The 23,280-nt window shown below is 38.1% G+C and overlaps 1 protein-coding gene across 2 annotated transcripts in view; it reads left to right on the forward strand.

Annotated features, from left to right (window-relative positions):
- SRGAP1 (SLIT-ROBO Rho GTPase activating protein 1) overlaps nucleotides 1-23,280 on the forward strand; it is a gene marked incomplete at both ends in the record, with an annotated part of 272,809 nt that overhangs the window by 149,026 nt on the left and 100,503 nt on the right. For both annotated transcript variants that reach the window (XM_079715252.1, XM_079715253.1), the window contains one exon: nucleotides 13,527-13,589. In XM_079715252.1, the coding sequence (XP_079571378.1) occupies nucleotides 13,527-13,589 (63 nt within the window). The remainder of the gene's footprint in view (nucleotides 1-13,526; nucleotides 13,590-23,280) is intronic.

Below are 23,280 nucleotides of genomic sequence, written 5' to 3' on the forward strand. Positions count from 1 at the left end.
TGAGAATAGTTTCCAAAAACACTTGAAACCTATTTATGGTAAAAAAAAAAAAAAAAATCTGGAAGTATATAGACCAAAATTATTTTAAATGGGTACCTCTAAGTTACTTTTATTTTCTTCTGTTTGATTATTCGTAATTTCTGATTTTTGTACAATGAACGTATTGTATAAGACACAAAGAAAACAATTATTCATTGTAAACTAAAACCTTAGAGAAACTTGGCCCCGAGTACACCAGTCAGTGTTTACCACAAAGAAGTGGGGAACTATATCCAGTAACTAATTCAGCCCGAAATGCTGTTTATTAATGGAGAATTAGCCTATTCTCCAAGTGCACTTGAAAACTGTGCTTTGAATATACAGTATTCAGGTGCTTAAAATGAAGACATGAAATCAGGGAACTTCTGAGCAAGATGGCGGCATGCACAAGGGCTGCAACAGCCTTACCTCCCAAGTTCTCTTTGCAATGACTAATCAAATGTATAAATAGGAAAGACTGGAACAGTCCTTTTACCTTCAAGCAGATCCCATACTTCTTTGCTCACTCTATTCGTTCCCACCTTACTCTGAAAGGAAGTCTATACCCCCATCTCCTTTCCCTAACTTTATTTTTCTCTCCAGCACTTATCCCTTTCTGCCATATTTTGTATTTACTCAATATTTGTTTACTTTCTGTCTTTCCTCAATTTAAATGTAAGTTTCTGAGGGGGAGGAATCTTGTATTGTTCACTGAAACAGTGACTAGCACATAGTAGATACCATGTAAATATTTATTGAATGAATAAATAATGAATACTTACATCTGTATTAGAAACCAGAGATAAGTGTCAGCCACATAATAGAAATTTCAAGGTATTTCAGAAGACCCAGTATTGACAGGGCTGGATTTAAGCAGCACTATCACATTCTGTCTACTTCCTAAGAGAGAAAAATCAGAGGAGAAATGAGTCACGGCAAGTCTGTGGCAGGGTGGAATAACTAAAGTGCCAGGCTTCTGGGCTGAGGACTGAAAGGGGGTATCAAAGGAACCAAAAAGTACTAGGGAGATTACAGAGAGGGTGTAGATTTTAAAAGCAATCTCATGAAGTTCTTTATTAACTCCTGGGCTCCCTCCTGACCTGCACATGCTTGGGTTTGATCTTAAGCAGTATACCTACCAAAGACTTTGGGAGCTGAACTAAGGGATAGGCCACTGCCTGGGCTCCAGACTGGCCACTGAATGGTGCATATGCAAGTCAGATCCAAATAGTGCTACAAAGGTGTTGGAAACAGTATGGATATTGAAACCACACCCCGTAGAAGGCTGGTCAGAATTTGCATCCTAAATTCAACTTGGTTGATTTCCTGATAAAACAAAAATATCAACATTCTACATGTGGTTTAAATAAAACCCAGAGTCTCATAACATAATGTTCAAAATATCCAGAATATATTCCCAATTACTCAGCATACAAAGAACCAGGAAAACCTCAGCTGACATGAGAAAAGACAATCAATAAATGGCCAATCCTGAAGGACACAAATGGTGGAATTAGCTAACAAAGACTTTTAAAGCAACCATGATAAAAATGTTCCGAGAAGTGAGAGCAAATACTGTTGAAACGAATGGAAAGATAAGTCTCAGCAAAAAAAAAAAAAAAAAGAAAAGAAAGAAAGAACCAAATGGAAATTTTAGAACTGAAAAGTACAGTAACCAAAATTAAAAACTCACTAGATGGGTTTCAATAGAAGAATAAAGATAACAGAGGGAAGAGATTAGTTTCAGTTCATCTTAAAGATAGATTAACAGAAATTATCTAACCTGAACAACAGAAAAAAAGATTGGGAAAAAAATAATCAGTGCCTCAGGGAGCGTTGGGACAATCCTAAAAGGTCTGATATTCATGTCAGCAGAGTCTCTGAGGAGACGAGAAAGTGAGTGGGTAGAAAAAACATTTGAAAAAATAATTACAACAAAACTTCCCAAATCTGGCAAACAAGATAAGCTTACCCATTCAAGAAGCCAGCAAAACCCAAGCTAGATGAATCCAAAGAAGTACATGCCTACACTCATAATAATCAAACCAAAAACTAAAGACAAAGAAAAATATATTGAAAGCGGCCAGAGAAAAATAACACACTACCGATGGAAGAACAATTGGATGACTGTGGATTTCTCTACCTGCTAGATGCCAGTAGCACCTTATTAGTTTTGACAACCAAATATTCCTTCAGATGTCATCAAATGTCCCCTGGGGGGGGAAATTGGACCAAGTTGAGAACCATTAATCCAACTTGAGTTTTCCATTTTTCCAAACATTTTTTTAAAAGAAATGTTCCAATTTGGTTTACATATCAATTACAGGGTTTACAACTCTAGATTAAATTAGCAAATATGGAGTAGGTCAAAGGCACCCAGTCTCTCATCTCCCATCAAGAGAAGTTTAAAAAATATATATATATATATATATATATTCAATACCAGGTTTATTTAGGTTCAGTTATTCATAAAAGATCAGCACTTAAGAAAGCTCATTTTCAAAGAGCCTTGAACACTGAATCCTTACCCATTCTCCTCATCCAAGAAGGAAACTACATTCTTAAAAGAACTGATGAGGAGAGAACGTTCCTACCGTAGGTCGAGGTGTCTGTAGTTGAGATCAACAAAGTCTGAAGCAACCTGAGAACAGTACTCTGGTTGCTAGCCAGTGTTTCTTACCATTTGAAGACTTTGTTTAATTTCACATGGTAGGATTCTAAAAGATTTCCAGCAACTGCAAGAAATGCCATATTGGGGGATATTGCACATAGAGCAAATATTTGGATTAAGAAACTCTTGTGATACCTTGAGTAATAGCAACCCAAAAATATGCACTTGCAAACAAACACTGAATGTGGTTGTCAGATTGATTTCAGTACCTTTTAAATCTCAATCAAAGGGAAACATTTTTTTCTCATTGTTAGAGAGGCAATTAAATAGAAACAAGCAGAAATTTTACCAACTAAATACTTTGTCAGATCAATCTAGAAACTTAAAACAAAATTTGACACTGGCTATATGAACTATATGTATTGAGAAAACCCACTAATGTTCAATAACAATAGTAAATAAATACATGCACCACTTTTACTTTTTAAACTTTGGTAGTTTCAAGTGGACACAGAACCATAATTGGCTTAGAGCACTGGCTTGAGTAAACATGGCCATTAAAATTTCATTTCTTTAGCTCTAAAGATAGAGATTGCAAGGGGCTGCTAAAATAGTCTTTTATTTTTTGGCGAGGTCTTATAATTACACTGACCAGTCATGACAAATTCATTGCAACTTCTACTTTTCCTCTCATTTCCTTTTTTTTCTGAAACCTAGCTTTACTGAAATCAGTTCTCTTTTCCAAAACAGAGTAGACATTCTATTTCATTATTCATTCAGCAAACCTTTATTGATTATCGTTATGTGACAGGCACAATGGTGGATTCTAGGGTCACAAAAGTAAGACACAAATCCTCAATTAGTATTCCAAAGGGGCTTATAATCTAGTAACGAAAGGAAGTATAGAGATAAAAATTACATTATAAGTTGGCAACTGCTCTTACAGAAATAGGACCCAAGAGCACAAATGCACAGATGATTGAGTAAGGCATACTGCCTAGGAAAATGGAGAAAGGCTTCACAGAGAGAGCGGCATTTGATCAACGTCTTAAACTTGGTGAGGTTTTACAGAGGAATTAGGGGAAGTGCCTTCTTCTATATGTATGTAGAGAACAACACAGGACAAGGGCCTGGGGTTCTGATCAAGACTAGCACATATCCAGGAAATGATGCTAGGGGAATATGACGGTAGGTGGGGCTCTTGGCCCCATCTTCACAACTCTTAACGGAAGTGAATTGTCATCGTAGGCCACCTCTTTTTGGCCTGGACCTAAAGCTCACATCAGTTACACAGCTGGCTGGGGTTAGGAGTATAGCCTATAACATGGCAGTGTACATAGTGGGATAATAGCTACCTGTGATCTAGAAAGGCAGGTTGGGGGTGAGGGCTGCAGGCATGGAAGAATTTTGATTTTCAGTTTAAGGAGCTGGTATGTTTTCATCTAAGCAGCTAAGGAAGCCAAGAGAGATTTTGCATCAGGGATATGGCATAATCAGTTTTGTTTTTTGAGAGCATTGTGAGGAGTAAATTGGAATGAGAAGAAACCAGTCTTGGGGAACCTTGTGAGGAAGCTGATGCATTAGTAATCTGGGTGATGATTTTTGCTCTACCATGAGTTATGGCCAGAGAGTATTTCCATACTTATAATGATATTGTCTTCAAAAAGATCTCATCCATGTAGATCAAGAATGAATCAAATGGTTTTTTGTTGTTTTATGAAAGGTCTGTTGGAAATTCAAAACCAGGACATTCTTATTCAGTCCATCCTAATAAGATTGTAAGGCTTCTACTCCTTTATCTGTTGGCTCTTTAGCCTGTTGGAGAAAAAAAAAAAGCTAACAGTGATTCCAGGATTCTTGGGCTTACCTTAACTATGCAGATGTGGGTTTGGACTGCCACCGCAAAACAGGGTGATTGCAAGCAAATGCAAGTCACTGAGAGGTGTTTGTTGCCTCCTGATCTTCCCAGGATCTTAGCTTCTACCCCTTGAAGTATAAAGAAATACTTTATATGTCCTTAATGCCACTAGCTCCAAGACAGTAAAAGTTATCTGGGAGGCAAAGAGAATTCTCTCTTCATTTCTTTAAACTGTGTCATATAAGGAACAGTTGAAGACAGTGGGAATGTTTGGTACAGAGAAAGTAAGCCTTAGCTAGGAATAGTAACTGTCTCAAATATTTGAAGACCTGTCATGTAGAAGATGGCTTAGATTAACTAGCTCTACAAGTCTATAACAGTTAAGACTGGTAGAATTAAAGTGGAGACAAGTTTTACTTTATTCTAAGGAAGACCTAACAGTCTAAAGTCAGCAAGGGCTTGCTCAGAATTAAGAGTTCTGCTTCCTTGTAGCTTTGCAGTGTTCTCTGGAATAGACTTTATCCTCCTTGGTATAATAGTATGTCAAACACAAGTATTCTAGAAAGTAAATCTTGAATTAGGTTGAAGTGACCATCTGAGACATACTGATTTGAAAGTTGCTATGAGTAGACTGTTACAGGGTGACTTCATGAAATGAAACAAGGATATGATGCTGAGCTGATAATAGCATCATGACAGTTACATTTATGGAGTGCTTGGTATGTGCCAGGCACCTTGTTAAGCACGTAACAATGGATATCTCATTTAATCCTCTTAAGAACCCTAGGGAGTATATTATGGGAATCTTCTCCATTTTTCAGATGAGGAAACAGCTCAGAGAAGTAAAGATATTTAAATAATCTGGATCTATGTTGATGGTTTGGGGTTTGTTTGTTTGTTTTTTCCTGCTTCAAGTAGGCTGTCACCCCATGTACATTTGCCTACTAGCCATAGGTGTTTTCTCAAATTCTCTGGTAGTATTCAAGGAACCAAGTTCTTGGTGAACAGGACACTTACCCCATGGGAATTTGTTTTTTGTTTTTTTTCTATTCCTTAAGCTACCTTTACTTAAATACATGGTTAAATCTATAGACCAATTAATGAGTTGTAGTTCTGAGATGGTACTATTAGTATTAGGATAAATATATATCTTTAAAGGAAATTTCTGATTTAGGATAAATTCTTGAAGATTGGTTTATTAAATTTTGGGCTTGGTTCAAGAGTTATATAGAGAAATTTCACTTGGCTTAAATTGTTTGAATAAGCATAAATCAGACTGAATTGAAATTGTTTTGTTTACCTCTCTCACTAAAATGTAAGACCACTTTTCTGTCTTTGGCACATAGAAGGTACTCATATAAACTGGTAGAATGGATGACTGAATGCATGAGTGTGTACATGAATAAATGAACTTTTATCAGTATCTCAAAGAATCTCTGCCTTTTGCTTACTAATTCAATGAATGACTTATAAATGAGCAGATCTCCTACTTACTTTATTTAGTTTTGTAAACAGTCCCTGGATTTTTCTTACCACAGTACTATTAAGACTGAGGTCATGGGTTCCCTACACAATATGGTCTAGTTTGCTTCACCACAGGTTATACTCATAACCCCAGCCAACTGTGCCATAGATGTAAGCTTTTGGTCACACTGGATCTTTGCACAATCACACCTGTCACAGGAGAGAAAGACAGTTGTCTTTAGTGATAAACTAGTAGGCTCAGGTTCATGTACTAAAGACGATGTATTATTACGATAATTGTTAAGGAATTGTTAATAAAGCTGAGTTATTACATTTTTGTTAAGTTCAGCGTATTGAAAAGTGGTCTGGAAATGTATTTCTGATAGTTTTTAGTTAATTATATTACAGTCTTAACCAGAGTTTCATAACACGTTCTGATTTTAATTAGGTAGGTTTGTTTATATCCACTGCTGAGAATTATGCCTAAGTGATTATTCCTTTAGAGGCACTGAAATGGTGTTTCCAGTGTATCGCCATTTTGAGTAGAGAAATATCCCTAGCATGAAAAATTGTGTTTCTTGAAGAGTTAAGGAAATGCAAGCTGAAAATGATAATAATTGTTTCAACTACTTTATTCCCTGTAGGATTTAAAATTTCAGTCTTGAGTTACTTAATCTGTCTGTTCAAGTGCTCTTTATTCCTGGGTGGTTATGAGTGACACTGGTGTACGTGACTTTGCCCTTTTGCCTGCTCACAGGCTGAGCACAGTCGAATGCCACATTTGCCTACCAGTTACATTAGTAAATATTCTAGGAGATGCTCCAGATATTTCCTTTAAGGTTAAGTTTTGTCTTGTTTCAAAATGAAGCTCTGGTTCCCCTGTATCTATGATTTTTTTTCTAACTTTCCCACATTTTCTAGTGGCATGGAGTTTTATCTAAAAGAATGTTGATTATTTTTCGCCTTGGGAATGCAATAGATCATGAGGCTAATTCCATACACTGATATTTACTTGTGATTTTAATAAGTACAAATCCATGTCCCTTGACAGATAGAAAGGAAATGTGCAACTACACTATAAATATTATAGCTTGCTTCAGGCCATTAAGCCCAGCCCAAATTTTTCCATTAGGAACTTTGGGGGATGCTGTTGCTGCTGTCTTCAGAGTTTACATGAATTAAGAGAATCTATAAAGACACATGAACACGAGGTTTTGGAAATTTAAAAGCACACACACTGTAGAGGTATGGCCTGACCCTTTTAACCAGAATTTACATCCAAAACTCACTGAGCGTGAGGCACTATAATCATTTGCAGCCCTCTCATTAAATATTTAATCTGGTTTTCCTTCTTCTCTCTTAGTCTCACTGTGACTCAGCATAAGGTCAGGATTCCTTGACTGGTCATCACAATAGATTTACTTTAAAAATAACTCTGTGAGAGGCCAGAGGCCCTCTGAATTGGTCATTTAATCCAACCATATAGATCAGTTGATCGATTGCCCAATGTACTCAATTATGGTTGTATTAATTAATGCTCTTTGTTCTGCCTTCCTTTCTCCCCTTTCTGGGAGGTTCCAGGGAGCAAACCTGCTGTTCTCCAGGAATAGAGGTACTGGCCAGGGTCCACCTTATCACAGTGCTCTGTATAGGAAGCTGTTCGGGCACATGTAGCTCCTCCATGAGACTGTGGACTCTGGAGGGAAGAAGCCATGCCTTACTCAGCTCTGGGTCCCATTCATTCATCAAAGGTATATTGAGCACCTACAGTGTGCCAGGCACCACGGCAGGCCCTGGGAACACAAAAATGATTAGGACACAGTCCCTGCTTTCAAAGAAACCCTCTGTTTATGAAGAGAAAAAGAAACATGATGAGCGTAATAATAACGGGCGGCATCAGTTTAACACTCAACTGTGTGCTGGGTTTTGTGTTAAGTGTTTAATAAGGACCATCCCAATAAAACCCTGTGGTGTAGAGGCTGTGGGTATCTCTGTTTTGCCATTGAGGAAACTCACAAAATTATTAAACTTATGCACAGACAAGAGAGTTTGAAAACAGGCATCCAGTTTTAGAGTTTGAGCAACTAACCACTAAATCATACAGCCTAGAAGTGATAATGAATGATTGTATTATACAGTCACAAAGAAGGGAGGGTCTAATTTCTTTATTTGAAGGACAAGGTAAAGTTACAAGAAAGTTTTCACAAAGTAGTAGCATGTAGGATTGTACTAGGCCAGTGAAGACGGCATGGGGAAGGCAGAGATATGAAAGTAGAACCTGGGACTGAGCAGCTTATCAGGCTAAAGGATGTGGTTTGAGATTTGTGGAAGGTAGGGTAGACTAGTTTGACAGGGGAAGTTATGAGTGATTTAAGAAATTGTAACTCTATCCTGAAAAAAACATAGTAGGAATTTGATGGGTTTTAATCAGAGGAAGGACATAATTAGCTCTTCATCTTTTTTTGGTGGGGGGAGGGTGCTGCTCACGCAGCTTACAGGATCTTAGTTCCCCGACAGGGATTGAACCCGTGCCCCCTGCAGTGGAAAGGCAGAGTCCTAAACACTGGACTGCCAGGGAGTTCCCTGGGTCTTTATCTTTAAAAAAAATTCTCATGACATACAGAAAAACAGATCAACCAGAATAGATAGGATTGGTGGCTTCTCTATCAAGAAGAAGCAAGTCTTTGATGAACCCCAGATTCTGACATGAGTGACACTATTGTCCTGGAAGCGATATAAATTCATTATAACCCTTTTAGAAAGTAATCTTCCAATGTGAATCCAGGGTCTTTAAAATGTCAATACTTTTATCCTGGTAATTTCATGTCTGGGAATTGACACTAAGGCAACAGCGCAAAGTGCAAGATATGACTTTAGAACAGCATTCATGATAATCGTTCAGGTTGATTAAAATATATTGGTGAAATTGAATGAATAAGTAAGTAATTGAATGATTGATGGAAAATAGTGGAAACATTGGAAGCCATAATAGAAGAATGGTTAATATACATTCACTGTGTAGTTATTTTAATCAATAATAATGTTCTGAAAATTATATAAGTACATGGGAAAATGTATGATAACTGGAAAAAAAGCAGAGTAGAAAAAAGATACTTTATTATTATAGAATGATTACAACTCAGACCTCTGTTTAGATAAATAAACTTGAAGGAAATACACCCATCAAATTATAATGGTGGTAGTTTTGGCCTTCTGTTCTCTATTTTTCCAATATTATTCAATACACTTAATTCATTTTTATAATGAAAAGTGGAAACTTTGGGACTGTTCATTTTGGACTTATGTTTGAATTGTCTGAAACATCAAAGCGATAATAAATAGGAAACAGTTAGAAATTGACTTGGTATTCAACTCTGGGTTTACACATTGGAGACATTTAATAAATGTCAACTGAATGGAAGTTCTAACTATTTTCTTTCCCCTTGGGTCAGAATCCTAGAATCCTATTGCAATGCATTAGAAGTTTTTACCATCATTTGAACTTATATAGGCCCACAGAATGGGGGAAAAAAAACGGTTCGCTTTTTCAACTCCATACTTGAAGCAGTTGGAGGGGACTCTCCTTCCCTGTGCAAAAGTAATTTTAATCAGCCAATTGCAAATAACATGAAAAATACTTTATTTCAAGCATATATCATTTCATAAAGTTATTTTTTTCTCTTGTACAAAGGGAACATTGATTGCTTTCCTTAATATCCGTATCCTTTTTCTTACCTAGCAGCTCTTGGTCAAGGGTCAAGGGTCAAGGGTCTACTCTCACTGTTTTCAAATTTTTAATGAAATAGAATCCAGAGGTATACTTAAACCTATTGAATTTTGATGGACTTTTGATAATCCAGATATTTTCTGATTAAAGTGTTTCAGTGCATTAGTTGAGTATGTCAGCATCCTGTGTGCCACAGCAGATATGTTTTGTTTTAAGATTGCTTCTCTTGGGGTCCAGAGTCGTATTTAGAAGAAAGGACTGTTTTTCACTGTTACTGTAATAAATTGGAGACATGTTTAAAGTTGGGGTGGGGATAACATGAGGTGATCTTGTCGTTGCTCCTATGCCATGGGGACAGGGACCAAGCCCCCAGCACTCAGACTAGGACTTGATGTTGTCTGGCCCGGGTATCTGTGAACAAAAGGGTGTGCAAATTCATGCTTCACCCTTCAGTCACATGGTCTAGTGTTTCAGAGCACAGCCCAATTCTTTTAACAGTTTTTTCAGGCAAAAGGAGTGGCGCAGGGCGGGGAGAAAATGGTTAATTTCGAGGCTACTGACTAGGCCACGGAGAGTTTAGACTGTCATTCAAAGCGAACATCTAGGCGGAAACTTCCGTGATGTGTCATGAGGGCAGCTGGGGCTCTACCTACCTGAAAATAACTTGCCACCAACTTCTCACAGAATTTAAAGTTCCCACTGAAGCCTGGCTCCTTAACGGCCTCTTTCATGAGTTGTATATATCTTATCCCATTGGCTTGAGGAATTATCCATTTCCTAGTAGATGTTTGATTAATTCATCTGGTACCACCAGTAGTATATCCACAAAAATGGAACACAGATAAGTTCAGTGTACATGTGTGGCAAGGGTGTATGGATGTAAGAAGGGCTCAAGGGCTGGAGCACAATACTTGAGGCCCTTCCAAATCAGAGGTCACTTGGGTGGATCTAAAGTCCAGGGTAATGGGGAGTGGGGTGAAGGACATCCAATTCAATTCAACCAGTATCTGCCAAGCACTTTCTACGTGGAAGTCAATGGAATAAGTGTCCGTAGAGACCAAAAGAAGGAAGAATACCATGTGGGCTTTTCACTCAAGAGAGTTAACCGTTACAGTGTCTGGGAAAGAATTAAATAATTATAACATTTGTGGGATGTGTACTGTGTGTTAGGTACCATTCTGAGTTCTGTGTATGTGTCATCTGGTTAATGCTCTCATCAACCCTATGACTTAGGTACCATGACGACATTCCTTTTATAGATCTGGAAACTCAGGCACAGGGGAGTTCAAAGCCCTTGAGACTTCAGTCCCAGCATTCTGACTCCAGAGTCCTTGCTTCGAAGTGTTATTCTATACTGCCTCCCAGACAGATTTTTTATATTTCAGGGCTTCTGAGGAAAGGTGAACCAAAAATGTGAGTGTGCTCAGCAGAGAACAGTATGTCTGTTTTGCCAGACTTCCTCTACCATATTACCTGAAATCTTGTAAAATGTGAAATGTACAAAGAACCTTTTTGCTGTTGTAAGATATTTGACTTGGCTGGTTTAGCAGCCCCTTATCGCCCCAAACCCAAGTGTTCAATCTGATCGTAAATATTCTTGGCTTGCAGTTAATTGGACCTAAGGGATTTGGGGGGTTATTGTTCTAAAGTCTTAGCCAAGAAATATTTTCTTTTTGGACTTGCTACCTGAAATGTGGGCAGCTGAGCAGAGTTACTTGGTAGCCTTTGATCCCATTAGAGAGTTCTGAATTGGTAGCTCAGATCCTTGAATGAAATATGATATTAAAATAACACCAAGCTGAAGTCATAGGAGATTGCAGTGTAATGTATATAGTCAGAATAGCCAAGATTTAAGGGAAATAAAATGTTTCAGTTGGCTTCATTTGCTCACTTGTGGCTTTCCTTTCACCCTTCAGTGATTCTTAACCCACCTCTTCACATAGCAGGGACACAGCAAAACATAAAATCTCTAACTCAAGTGTAGGGATTTTAAATCTTTCAGAGCTCAATAAACACCAGCACCCTTTATCACTCCAGGAAAACCCAGGTACAAATGCAGCTAACGAACTTGAATTTCTCGAAGTTTAGCTATTGCTCTGATGTCATCTTCCCACGCTAGTTTATGTTCACAAATTTTTGCTTCAACACATGTGGCCTTTTTTAAGGGAGGCCTAACCCAATGACCTAGTGTTGGCAGATGGACTGTGTTTCATCTAGATCCTCTGATTTTATTAAGGGTGGTCTATGGGCCTTTCTTTTCTGCCCTCTCACCAGTGACCAGCCTTCACCAAAGGCAGTAACTACTTCAGCAAATCACACAAACAACAGTATTTCAATTTATTTACAGATTCATTTAGCAAGTGCTGATTGGAAGCTTCCTTTGTGCCCAAGTGGGACCTGGACTAGTGTCTTCTTAAATTCCATACCCTCGGCACCTCACTTGCCTCACCCTAGTTCTGGCCTCGTGCCCAAGCACTGTGCAGGACACCAGGGTCGCAGAGCTGATACAGATATGGTCCTTACTCTCCCAGTCCTGACAGCCCAGTAGAAGACACATAAATGAACCATGGATGTTGTTGTTATTGTCTCAAACTATAGATTAAGCCATGCTACACATTTTTTTTCCATTTTCTGTACCTGACTAAATACTGAACTCAAAACAGGAAAAAAAAAAGAAAAGTAATTTGGATATATGATTTCCTTTAAAGTTAACTTACAGATTTTGCTGAAAAAAAATATTCAAATACTCCTCTGTCAAACCCTCAAAATTAGCCTAGGGAAGAATATCTTAAATGCTGTCATTTACCCACTGAGTGGAAAAGTAAAACTCTCTTTTTTGTCTTAATGAAAAAATAACAATAATAAATGCAGAGGCAAAAAGTATGTGGAGCATAAGTGGCCTTACCAACTCACTACCGTGAAAGTGTTTTCTTAAAATTAAAATTGTAGTCAGTCAAAGGGAGAGACAAGTATCATATGATATCCCTTATATGTAGAATCTTTTAAAATGATGTAAATGAACTTATTTATAAAACAGAAACAGACTCACAGACATAGAAAACAAACTTATGGTTACCAAAGGGGAAAGAGGTGGGGAGGGATAAATTAGGAGTTTGTGATTAGCAGACAGAAACTACTATATATAAAATAGATAAACAACAAGATCCTACTGTATAGCACAGGGAACTATATTCAATATCTTGTAATAATCTATAATGGAAAAGAATCTGAAAAAGAACATATATATATATATATATATATATATATATATATACACACACATATATATATATGTATAACTGAATCACTGTACTATACACCAGAAACTAACACAACATTGTAAATCAACTACGCTTTAATTTAAAAAAAATTTTGTAGTCAGTCACATAGTTATTTTGGAAAGGGAGAGTAAATTTCCCTTTTGGTTTCTGACTTAGCTTCTGGGGACTCACACTGCAAAATTCCCTTGTGATGGTACTGAGATGGGAAGCAAGATGCTGGAATTCATCTTTTCATGACTTAAGTTCTGCAGCTCAACTTCTGAGCAAGCACAGTGCTTCACCCTCCTTTTTCTCGCTCTTGATAAAGTCTGATTTGGATGATGGGAGAGCCATTCACACTGTCCACTTCTTTGCTTCTGTCCAGCCAGTGGTAACCATTGGTGCACACATCTAGTATTTAGAAAGGGCCATTTGATCAAAGATGTTCATTGTATCAGGGTCGTGCTGGCCTTCTGTTGTGTTATACACATTCTTCTATTTTCAGTCAGTGGACTTCTTAAGATGTAAGTCATCTAGAAACAAGTTTCTGTTACAGTTTTTAATATTGTTAATTTTTTCTCATTGCAGAGCAAAGAGATTGCATTCCAACTTCATGAGGACTTAATGAAGGTTCTTAACGAGCTCTATACGGTAAGCACGTAATCTTTCTTTTGGAAAAATCTTTGGTTTAGAATTCTGGTTTGCAGAAACACTTCTCTTATTAGAACTCATTCCAAGCTAGAGTGTTGATGGATGCTTGTCTGGTTGAAATGTGGAACTGAGTGGATAGATGGCATGAGACTGTTTCAAGTAAATATGTATATGCAGTCAGAACACTTTAAGAAACTGGACTATAGTTGTCCCAAAAAGAATGTTTTTATATGGTTGGATTATATGTGATCTATTCATATATTCAGTTCCAGAATATTGAGGGGGAGGGGTATCTATTTTTCCTTCTTGGCAATAGTTTGCTTTTCTGAATTTAAGTTTTTTCAGGTTAATGCATATAATCAGAAGAAATTAAATGATTAACTATTAAAAAACAAAATCAATGATTAGTCATATGCCTATGTATATTTTGTTGTACAATTAATGATCATATTATTAAATACAAATTCCTTTTGGAGGAATTTGACGAGTTTTTATTTTATAAGAGAACAACATAATGAGAATTGAGTAATGTTAATTTGTTCTAACTTTAGATATTTGCATTTTCATTACATAAGATTATTTGAATTTTTCTTTACAGGCAAATTAAACCTGAAACTTACTAAAATATGTTTCTTGATTTACAAATTCATTTGTTCCTAAAAAGCAAGTGTGTAAAATACAGTTTTGTGAATTAAATTGCTTTTAATGCTCCATTGATACTTGCTAATTAAAAGAACCTGTAGTTTTAAACTTTATAAAATGAGTGATATTCTTATAAAATCCACTTTCCAGGTTTTTTCTACATGTGTGATAAATTTGTTTTTATGCAGCATGTTTACTACACCTGTGCTTTTGAATTAACTTGACAGTTTCTAATTGCTTGTTCCTTCTTCAGAAACCTTTAACTTTATGTGCAAAAGCCTCATGTTATAAGGTCATATCCATATAAAAGGCCATTTATTAGCCCACGCTTGGTGCGATTTATTAATTTCTGATAACCTAAGGTATCAACCATTTCTAGAAATCCTGGATGTAGAATTTAAAAGTTAAATCAGCATTGTGCCTCTGAGACTTCCACAGAAGAAATTCTGTCTTCTTCCATTGAACTATTTTAAGATGAGGGCTTCATGGCACTCTCCTTGTGGTTCCCTTTGCTTGGGCATTGTTTTACCTAGAAATACAAATCATTCTCTAATACTTTAAAAAATAAATCTGCTGGTTGTCATGGCATCATAAACAAGAGCCTGTTGTTTATGGTCTGGAACTGGTAATACTAGTCAGAGCAACACTGGCAAAGATAAACTTGACTGTTGAATACAAGAAAATTTGGTAGAATGTCATGAAAATTTTATCTCAGTGAGGGATGTGTATAGAGAAATTTCTCCTGCATTCAGCCTATCAAGTGGAATTAGACATCTAGGAGACTCTATAGTTGAATCAAGTAAGTTGATAACTCCTCAAACCTCTCATCAGTATCAGTCTGAAAGCCTGAAGGAGCCAGATTCTAGAAAAGGTCACCAGAGTTTAAATAACCCTGTCAGTCATTTAATCTCTGAATCAGTTGAGGAATCAAGGCATAGAGGAGACAGGCAGTGAGGTTTTAATTAGGTAGTCTGTAGATCACTTTGAGCTCTTGGGAGATAATTTTACTTTAACCAAACCAGAGAGCATGCACATTTGAGGTCAGATGTCATGTTCTGTGGGGAAAGACCGTCTTATTATACACACACACACAGACATGCACACACACACTTTTTACTCTGAAAGATGGTCTCTCTTGCAATTTAAATTCAGATACATAAATTCTGTCATGTTCAAATGAAATCTATCCATTATATATATTCAGTTTACATTCAGAAAGGAAGAAAAAGTGAGGAGTGTTTGAACAGGGGACCAAGGTTTGGGGGAATGCGGTTTAGGTTCTTTTTTTTTTTTTTTGCGGTACGCGGGCCTCTCACTGTTGTGGCCTCTCCCGTTGCGGAGCACAGGCTCCGGACACGCAGGCTCAGCGGCCATGGCTCACGGGCCCAGCCGCTCCGCGGCATGTGGGATCTTCCCAGACCGGGGCAGGAACCCGTGTCCCCTGCATCGGCAGGCGGACTCTCAACCACTGCGCCACCAGGGAAGCCCGGTTTAGGTTCTTTATTCAACCACTGACTGGTCACGAATAAATTACCTTCTGAGTTGCATCATGCATAGAATTTTTTACAACTGATGATGTAATAATGATTGTTGAAGTAAGGTGTAAAATATGTAGCCTGAGGGAATTGAGGATGCTATTTAATTGCCTTTTCAAACAAATATTCACTCCTCCCTTTCTCACAACCCTTGATACTCCTTGGGAGTTGAAGGTGAGCTCCTTTTTGAGAGGTACATTAACTTCCTTAAACCAGAGGAGTGCTTTTTATTAAATTACAGTCCAACCTTAGTGGTGGGCAGTAGCCTTATGTGTGGGCTTCCCTGCCCTAAAATAGTTCTCTCACAGGTCTATTGATTATTCCAAGCATTCTATCAGAAGGCTTTGTCTTAAATAAAATACAAATGCCCAGGACAAATAGAAAGAGATGCCTTATGATCATTTCTACCTTAAAATGAACCGAGATTTATCAGATTCTTTGAGAACGGGTTGTATCCATGGGGCACGAAGGCCTGGACCTCTGAGCAGGAGAGAGAGGATGGTGGCATCTGAGTGCCGTCTGGAAGGAGAGGAAAGGCTTTGAAGACATGCATCTCCTTTTCTATATTTTTGCCTCAACCTTGCCTTTATTTACAGAAACAGGGCCTCAAAGTGGTTTTGAACCTACTACATGGGCCAGCCACAGCAGTTAGGATTACTTGGGCCTTGAGTAACAGAGGTACTCAGAATAATGGCGTAAACAAGATAGAAGTTTAACCTCTCTCTCACATAAAAGCAGTTCAGAGGTTGGCAGCACAGGACTGGTATGGAGGTTACATAAAGCCATCAAAGAATCAGGCTCCTCCTAATACACAGTTCAGAGAAACCTAATCGTATCTTTGTTCTTAGAGTTCAAGATAGTTGCTGGAGCTCTAGCCATTACATCTCCTTTCCTGAAATGGAGAAAGGAGACGCCAACAGAATGCAGAAGGGAGAGAAGGGCAGGTCCTCTGTCTCTTACGAAGACTTAATGAAGGTTCCATATAACACTTCCATATACATCTCATTGGCCAGAACTCAGAAACACAGTTTCACAGGCTTCAAGGAAGTCTGGGAGTTACAGTCTTTTAGTTGGCCAGCTCGTTGACAGCCAGGTAAAAATTGAGGATTTTGTTAATTTGATAGAGAAAGGGAGATATTTTTTAGGTAACTAGACATGCCTTTCAAAGTAGCTAACAGTTATTAAATGCTTATTATATATGGCTAGTTATTGTGCTAAGCACACGCATTATTTTATGTAATCCTCACAGTGTCTCTATGAGGCAGTTACTATCATTATCCCCATTTCACAGATGAGGAAACTAAGGCTCAGAGAGGCTTGCCTAGATGGCACAATAAGTAGTAGAGTGGGATCTCAAGTCCAGGTCTGGCTCCAGAGCCTCTGCGGGTCTGTCATTTTATCTCTGTTGCCATAGTTTTGGGAAACCATTCTCTAACAAAGATCTCTAAATGTTAATGCCACCCTAACAACACAAAGCACCTAAGCCATTTATCACTTGCACCTTTGTATTTTTTTTAAATCAATGGCATTAATGTTGCTTTAACAAAAACATAGGTGAAAAATTGAACATGTGCCTCACTGGCAACCTGTACTTCTTAGAAATGTTCATTTAAATGATCTAACAAAAAGGAAAAAGAAATAAAATGAAAAAATACAAAACCAACAACAGAAAAAACTGAAAAATTAAAAAAAAAGATCTAACAGATGGGACTCATTGGGCTAAAAAGTAAGAGTGAACCAAGATCTTCAAATTCCCTTTCTAAGTCTAATCCACTAATTAACTGCCTTTTCAGTTTAACATGTGAAAGAGAACTAAAGTAGGGTTAAGAAAGCAGGGAGACTGCTGTGCTTTAAGGAAACAGAATTGACTGGACTCACATTGAACTTGAATTTGAATCTCAGCTCACTTAGCCAATCTGGGCATCCGTATTAGTCTGGGAGAAACAGAACCAATAGATTAGATAGATAGATAGATAGATAGATAGATAGATAGATAGATAGATATGGGAGAGAAATTGATTATAAGGAGTTGATGCGTGCGGTGTGGAGGCTGAGAAGTCCCCAGATCAGCAGGCAGCAAGCTGGAGAGCCAGAAGGTATTTCCAGTCCGTCCAAAGGCCTGAGAACCAGGAGAGCTGATGGTGTAAGTTCCAGCCCGAGTTCAAGTCCAAAGCAGAAGACCATGTCTCACCTCGAAGACAGGCAGAGAGAGCAAATTCTCTGTTACTCAGCTCTTTATTCTATTCAGGCCCTCAATGTATTGGATAAGGCTCACCCATGTTGTTAGGAAAACTAGTTTATTCATTCCACAGGTTTTGAATGCCTCCTACCATGCCAGGCACTTGTAGATGTACTGGGGTGTATAATAGATGTGAATATAAACAGTCCCTGTTACTTCCTCTCAGGGCATTTATATTCTAGGGAGGAGAAACAGACAATAAACAAATAAATACATAGTATGGCAGGTGTAAGTGCTAAGAGAAAAAATAAAGCTGAGTTAATACAGATTAAGCATTCAGAACAGTGCCTGGCACATGGTAAATACTTCATAAATGTAGGTAGTTAGTGTCATCCTCATCGTCTTTGTCATGGTCCTCATCATCGGTGAAGTGGAGATGGCAACAGCTCCTTGTCTGCCTCTCAGAGTAAAGGTGGAGATCAGGGATGATATTAATAGTAATTTCAGATGGTTTATATATATATACATGGTTTTTCCTTATAATCAGTATATATTAGTTTTGTACAAAAAGAAAAGGGATGGTAACTTCCTGTAAGAAAACCAAATCAATAGTAAATGTGAACAGGGCTGTGACTGGGTTAGTGGAGAAGTGAAAAGGCAAAAATGGAAAAATGGTGACACAAAAGGTTAAAAGGAACATTCAAACCAAAATTTGCCTTCATCAGTCTGGTAAAGGGCTCATCATAAAACAGTGGTTTGAAGTGTTAAGCCTGTCCCCTCATACCAAAATCTCAGAAGGTTATGCTGTATTTTAGGGGAAAAACAATTATTTGTCCTATATTAATATTTCTTTACTTTGCCTAGGTTTTACAGCATTATACTCAGTGTTTTGAAAAACAAGGCGCTTACCATCCTCAGTAAGCAAATTCTAACGGAGATTAACACAGATGTCATGGTAAATCCACGTGAAATTGATTGTTAATTATGTGTAATTGCTGATTACTCTCTCCATACATCAGTGACACACATGGCTAGCCAGAGTCAAGAGATAATCCATCTTCAAATTCCATTAAATCAAGAGGAAAGAACTGAGAAAATGAAGATTTATCCAACCCTTACCATGAGGCACATGCAGGATCCCATTCATTTCTCACAGCAGTCCTATGAGGCAGGTATTCCTAATCCCAAGCTTACTAATGGGAGCCGGGGCTCCAAATAATTAGCTCAGGGTCACACAGATAGTAGATGAATGCTCCAAAATCTCAGCCCAGTTCCATCCCCAAGGCCCATCAGTTCCCCACTGCACAGCTGCCTTAGGGAAGGATGTGCAGGCAGGACAGGTGGGGAGAAGAAGGGTGGAGCCTGATCTAATAGGTAAAACTCAGAGTTGAAACTGTTACACTGCACGCTCTGATTGCCACTTGTAAACACTTGATTGAGCTTTCCAGATTGTTGACGTGGGTTACAAGATGGGCAAACCCAAACGGCTTTGGGTTTGCACACTCAGCTTTAATATTAGGATATGTTCATTTGGGGGCCGCCTCTTTAAAACATAGCTTCTCATATAGCTTTAGTGTCATACGTGTCAACACCACCTGTTCAGCTGTGTGTTCTCACATGGTGATTAGTGCTAAGCATCCATTACTGGCTATTCCATGCACCTTTGTTTTCTCCCTTCCGAGCCCTAGCTCTAATTTGCCTAACAAATGTAAATAGAGAAATGCCTATTTAAGTCTTCTGCCCATTTTTGGATTGGGTTGTTTGTTTTTTTGCTATTGAGCTGCATGAGCTGTTTATAAATTTTGGAGATTAATCCTTTGTCAGTTGCTTCATTTGCAAATATTTTCTCCCATTCTGAGGGATGTCTTTTGGTCTTGTTTATGGTTTCCTTTGCTGTGCAAAAGCTTTTAAGTTTCATTAGGTCCCATTTGTTTATCATGTACCAAAATGTTCATTGCAGCTCTATTCACAATAGCCCGGAGCTGGAAACAACCTAAGTGTCCATCATCGGATGAATGGATAAAGAAGATGTGGCACATATATACAATGGAATATTACTCAGCCATAAAAAGAAACGAAACTGAGCTATTTGTAATGAGGTGGATAGACCTAGAGTCTGTCATACAGAGTGAAGTAAGTCAGAAAGAGAAAGACAAATACCGTATGCTAACACATATATATGGAATTAAAAAAAAAAAAATGTCATGAAGAACCTAGGGGTAAAACGGGAATAAAGACACAGACCTACTTGAGAATGGACTTGAGGATATGGGGAAGGGGAAGGGTAAGCTGTGACAAAGGGAAAGAGAGGCATGGACATATATACACTACCAAACGTAAGGTAGATAGATAGTGGGAAGCAGCCGCAGAGCACAGGGAGATCAGCTCGGTGCTTTGTGACCGCCTGGAGGGGTGGGATGGGGAGGGTGGGAGGGAGGGAGATGCCTGAGGGAGGGGATGTGGGAACAGATGTATATGTATGACTGATTCACTTTGTTATAAAGCAGAAACTAATAAAAAAAAAATGTAAATAGAGAATAGAAGCTGTCCCAGTACAAACCCAAGTCTTTTGAGCCTCTTGTACAGGAGTTATTCGGAAAACAGGGTTTCTGAATGCACACAGATATCTACGCTGGCCTTTATATATCTTTGAACCAGTTTAAAATGTTAAAATAAAAAGCTAATTATTTTTAGAGGAGATGGGAGGGAAGACACTTTATTATTTCAAGCCCTTCTTAGAAAACTCCACCTCTGAGGACTGCTGAGGAAAGCTTCCTTGGCTGGCTTTGTGAGCCTCCCACAAATCAGGAGCTAATGCATTCTTCTATAAGAAGAAACATGCCCCAGGCAAGGTTGAAAGGTCATTCTGAAAAAGCCCAAGATACTTGCCACATCCTATCAGAAGATTTTTCTCTGTGCCTCCAAGAGGTTTTTGGGTTTTTTTGTTTTGTTTTGTTCTGGTTAAGTATTTATTTTAGCTCACGGGCATTTGAAGTATTTGAAATATATATTTCTGTAGTGAAAATGCAAATTCATTGCTTTGAGAGGGACTACAAAGAGGTCTGGGTCTCGGAACAAAACACTGAACAAAGAGAAATAAGGCGTAAAGGTTATGTAAAAGGCTCCCCAAAATGAAAACCTCTCTGGAATACCACATTCTCTGTGATGCCACCTGGAAAACTTTTAAAAAGCAGTCTATTTAGAGATCCTGGGCTGACAAAGTGTTTCCATATATCCTTGCCCTGGCTTTATTACTAGACACTTAGTTGGAAAGAAAGAGAGGTATTGGGATCACATGACTCCCTGCCAGCTTCTGAATTCTAATCTTGGCCTTGACACAGACGGACTTTAGAGACCAGGTTCGATAGTTTAACCTGGATTCATCTTCCTGCCAAAACGATTGAGATTAATAAAATTTCCATTGGAAGACTCTCTAAAGGCAGCTGTTGTTTTTTTCTTTAATTTTTAAAAAATTTGTTATTGAAATATAGTTGATTTACAGTGTTGTGTTATTTTCAGGTGTACAGAAAAGTGATTCAGTTGTTTATATATTATATATATTCTTTTTTTTACATTCTCTTCCATTATACATTATTACAAGATTTTGCGTATAGTTCCCTGTGCTATACAGTAGGTCCCTGTTGGTTATCTGTTTTATATAGAGTAATGTATATATGTTAATCCAAAACTCCTAATTTATCCCTACCCCACCCCAGGACATCTGTTTGATAAGAACTTTATATGTAGATGTCTTTTAGGGTACCCTGCTAATTAATGAGGTGAAATGCTCCCTAGCTCCTGCTTGGAATTTTTCTTTTCTCTCTGAGATATGAGAATTAGTTATGGTTGGTGCTTATGAACTACAAATAAAACTGTCTTTTAAAAGAAGTGAGCAATATGAACTGAAAACAATTATTTGGCTTAGAAATGAAAAAAAAGTGTTAGAAATTATAGTTTAGTAAAAACAAAACATTTCTGAAGCATGTTTCATATCAAGAATCCTTCTCAGAGTATTTTATCCAAACTATTACATTCTGAAATATAGTAGTATGACTTTTAAATGATTAGAATGCTTTAATAACAATCAGAATGTTTCATTTGTATTGGGTACTTAAGGTACTTAGCTTTGTTTATCATTATTCATCAAAACCAAATATATAATACATATACATAGAATAAATCATGGGCATTTTCCTTAGATTTATTGTCTCAAAATGGACTAGAAATGTTGGCCAGTAAAAATCATGTGACGGGAATGAAGATCTAAATCTGTTGAGCCGGGTGATCCATTTCAACATATCTTAACTCACATGATTATCGGATAGAATTTTAGCGCTGAATGGGCCTTTAGAAATGATCAAATTAACCACCTCATGTAGGGAGACCATCACAGAGACTCAGATTAAGTGATTAACTAAAGTCCCAGGTTGGAACTGTAACCCAGGTTTTTATCTTAATTCAAATTAGTAAATAGGGCCCTACTATGTATGTGCTACTGCGCTGGGAGCTTTAGGCAAGACAGTACCAGAAGTCTGGCAAATAAAAGCTGAACAAGGACTAAATAGCAACAGCTAACCTTTATCTGGTACTATTCTAAGCAATTTATATAATTAGCTCTTTAAATTCTTCCAAGGCCCTACAGGGTAGATGAAGCACAGAAAGGTTAAGTACTTTGCCCAAGGTCACACAGCTAGGAAGTCTCAGACCAAGCAGAGTCAAAAGGCTCAGCTCTCACACTGTACTCCCTTTTTAAAAATAGATTTATTTATTTTATTAATTTAATTTTGGCTGCGTTGGGTCTTCGTTGCTGCGCACCGTCTTTCTCTAGTTGCGGCAACCGGGGGCTACTCTTCGTTGCCGCGGGCGTGCTTCTCATTGCGGTGGCTTCTCTTGTTTCAGAGAACGGGCTCTAGGCGCACGGGCTTCTGTAGTTGTGGCATGAGGGCTCAGTAGTTGTGGCTCGCAGGCTCAGTAGTTTTGGCACACGGGCTTAGTTGCTCCGTGGCATGTGGGATCTTCCCGGATCAGGGCTCGAACCCGTGTCTCCTGCATTGGCAGGAGGATTCTTAACCACTGCGCCACCAAGGAAGTCCCAGTACTCCCTTTTTAATGGTGATTATAACTTAAGGCAGACCATTATGTTTTAACAGAAAGGTTCAGCTAGAGGGCTTTGGAGTTCCAAAGAGAGAGGTCCACCCTGAGGATTAAGAAAAATTCAGAGAGGAAAGGGTCTGAAAATGGACAGGATTTTACGAGTAGGACAGATGGAGAGAAGTTGGGGAAGGTTTTTTAGGCAATAGGAGCAATGTGAGCCAAGGCATACAATTAGGACGAA

This window comes from Hyperoodon ampullatus (assembly GCF_949752795.1).
Source record: "Hyperoodon ampullatus genome assembly, chromosome: 11".
NCBI classification, from domain to species: domain Eukaryota; kingdom Metazoa; phylum Chordata; class Mammalia; order Artiodactyla; family Ziphiidae; genus Hyperoodon; species Hyperoodon ampullatus.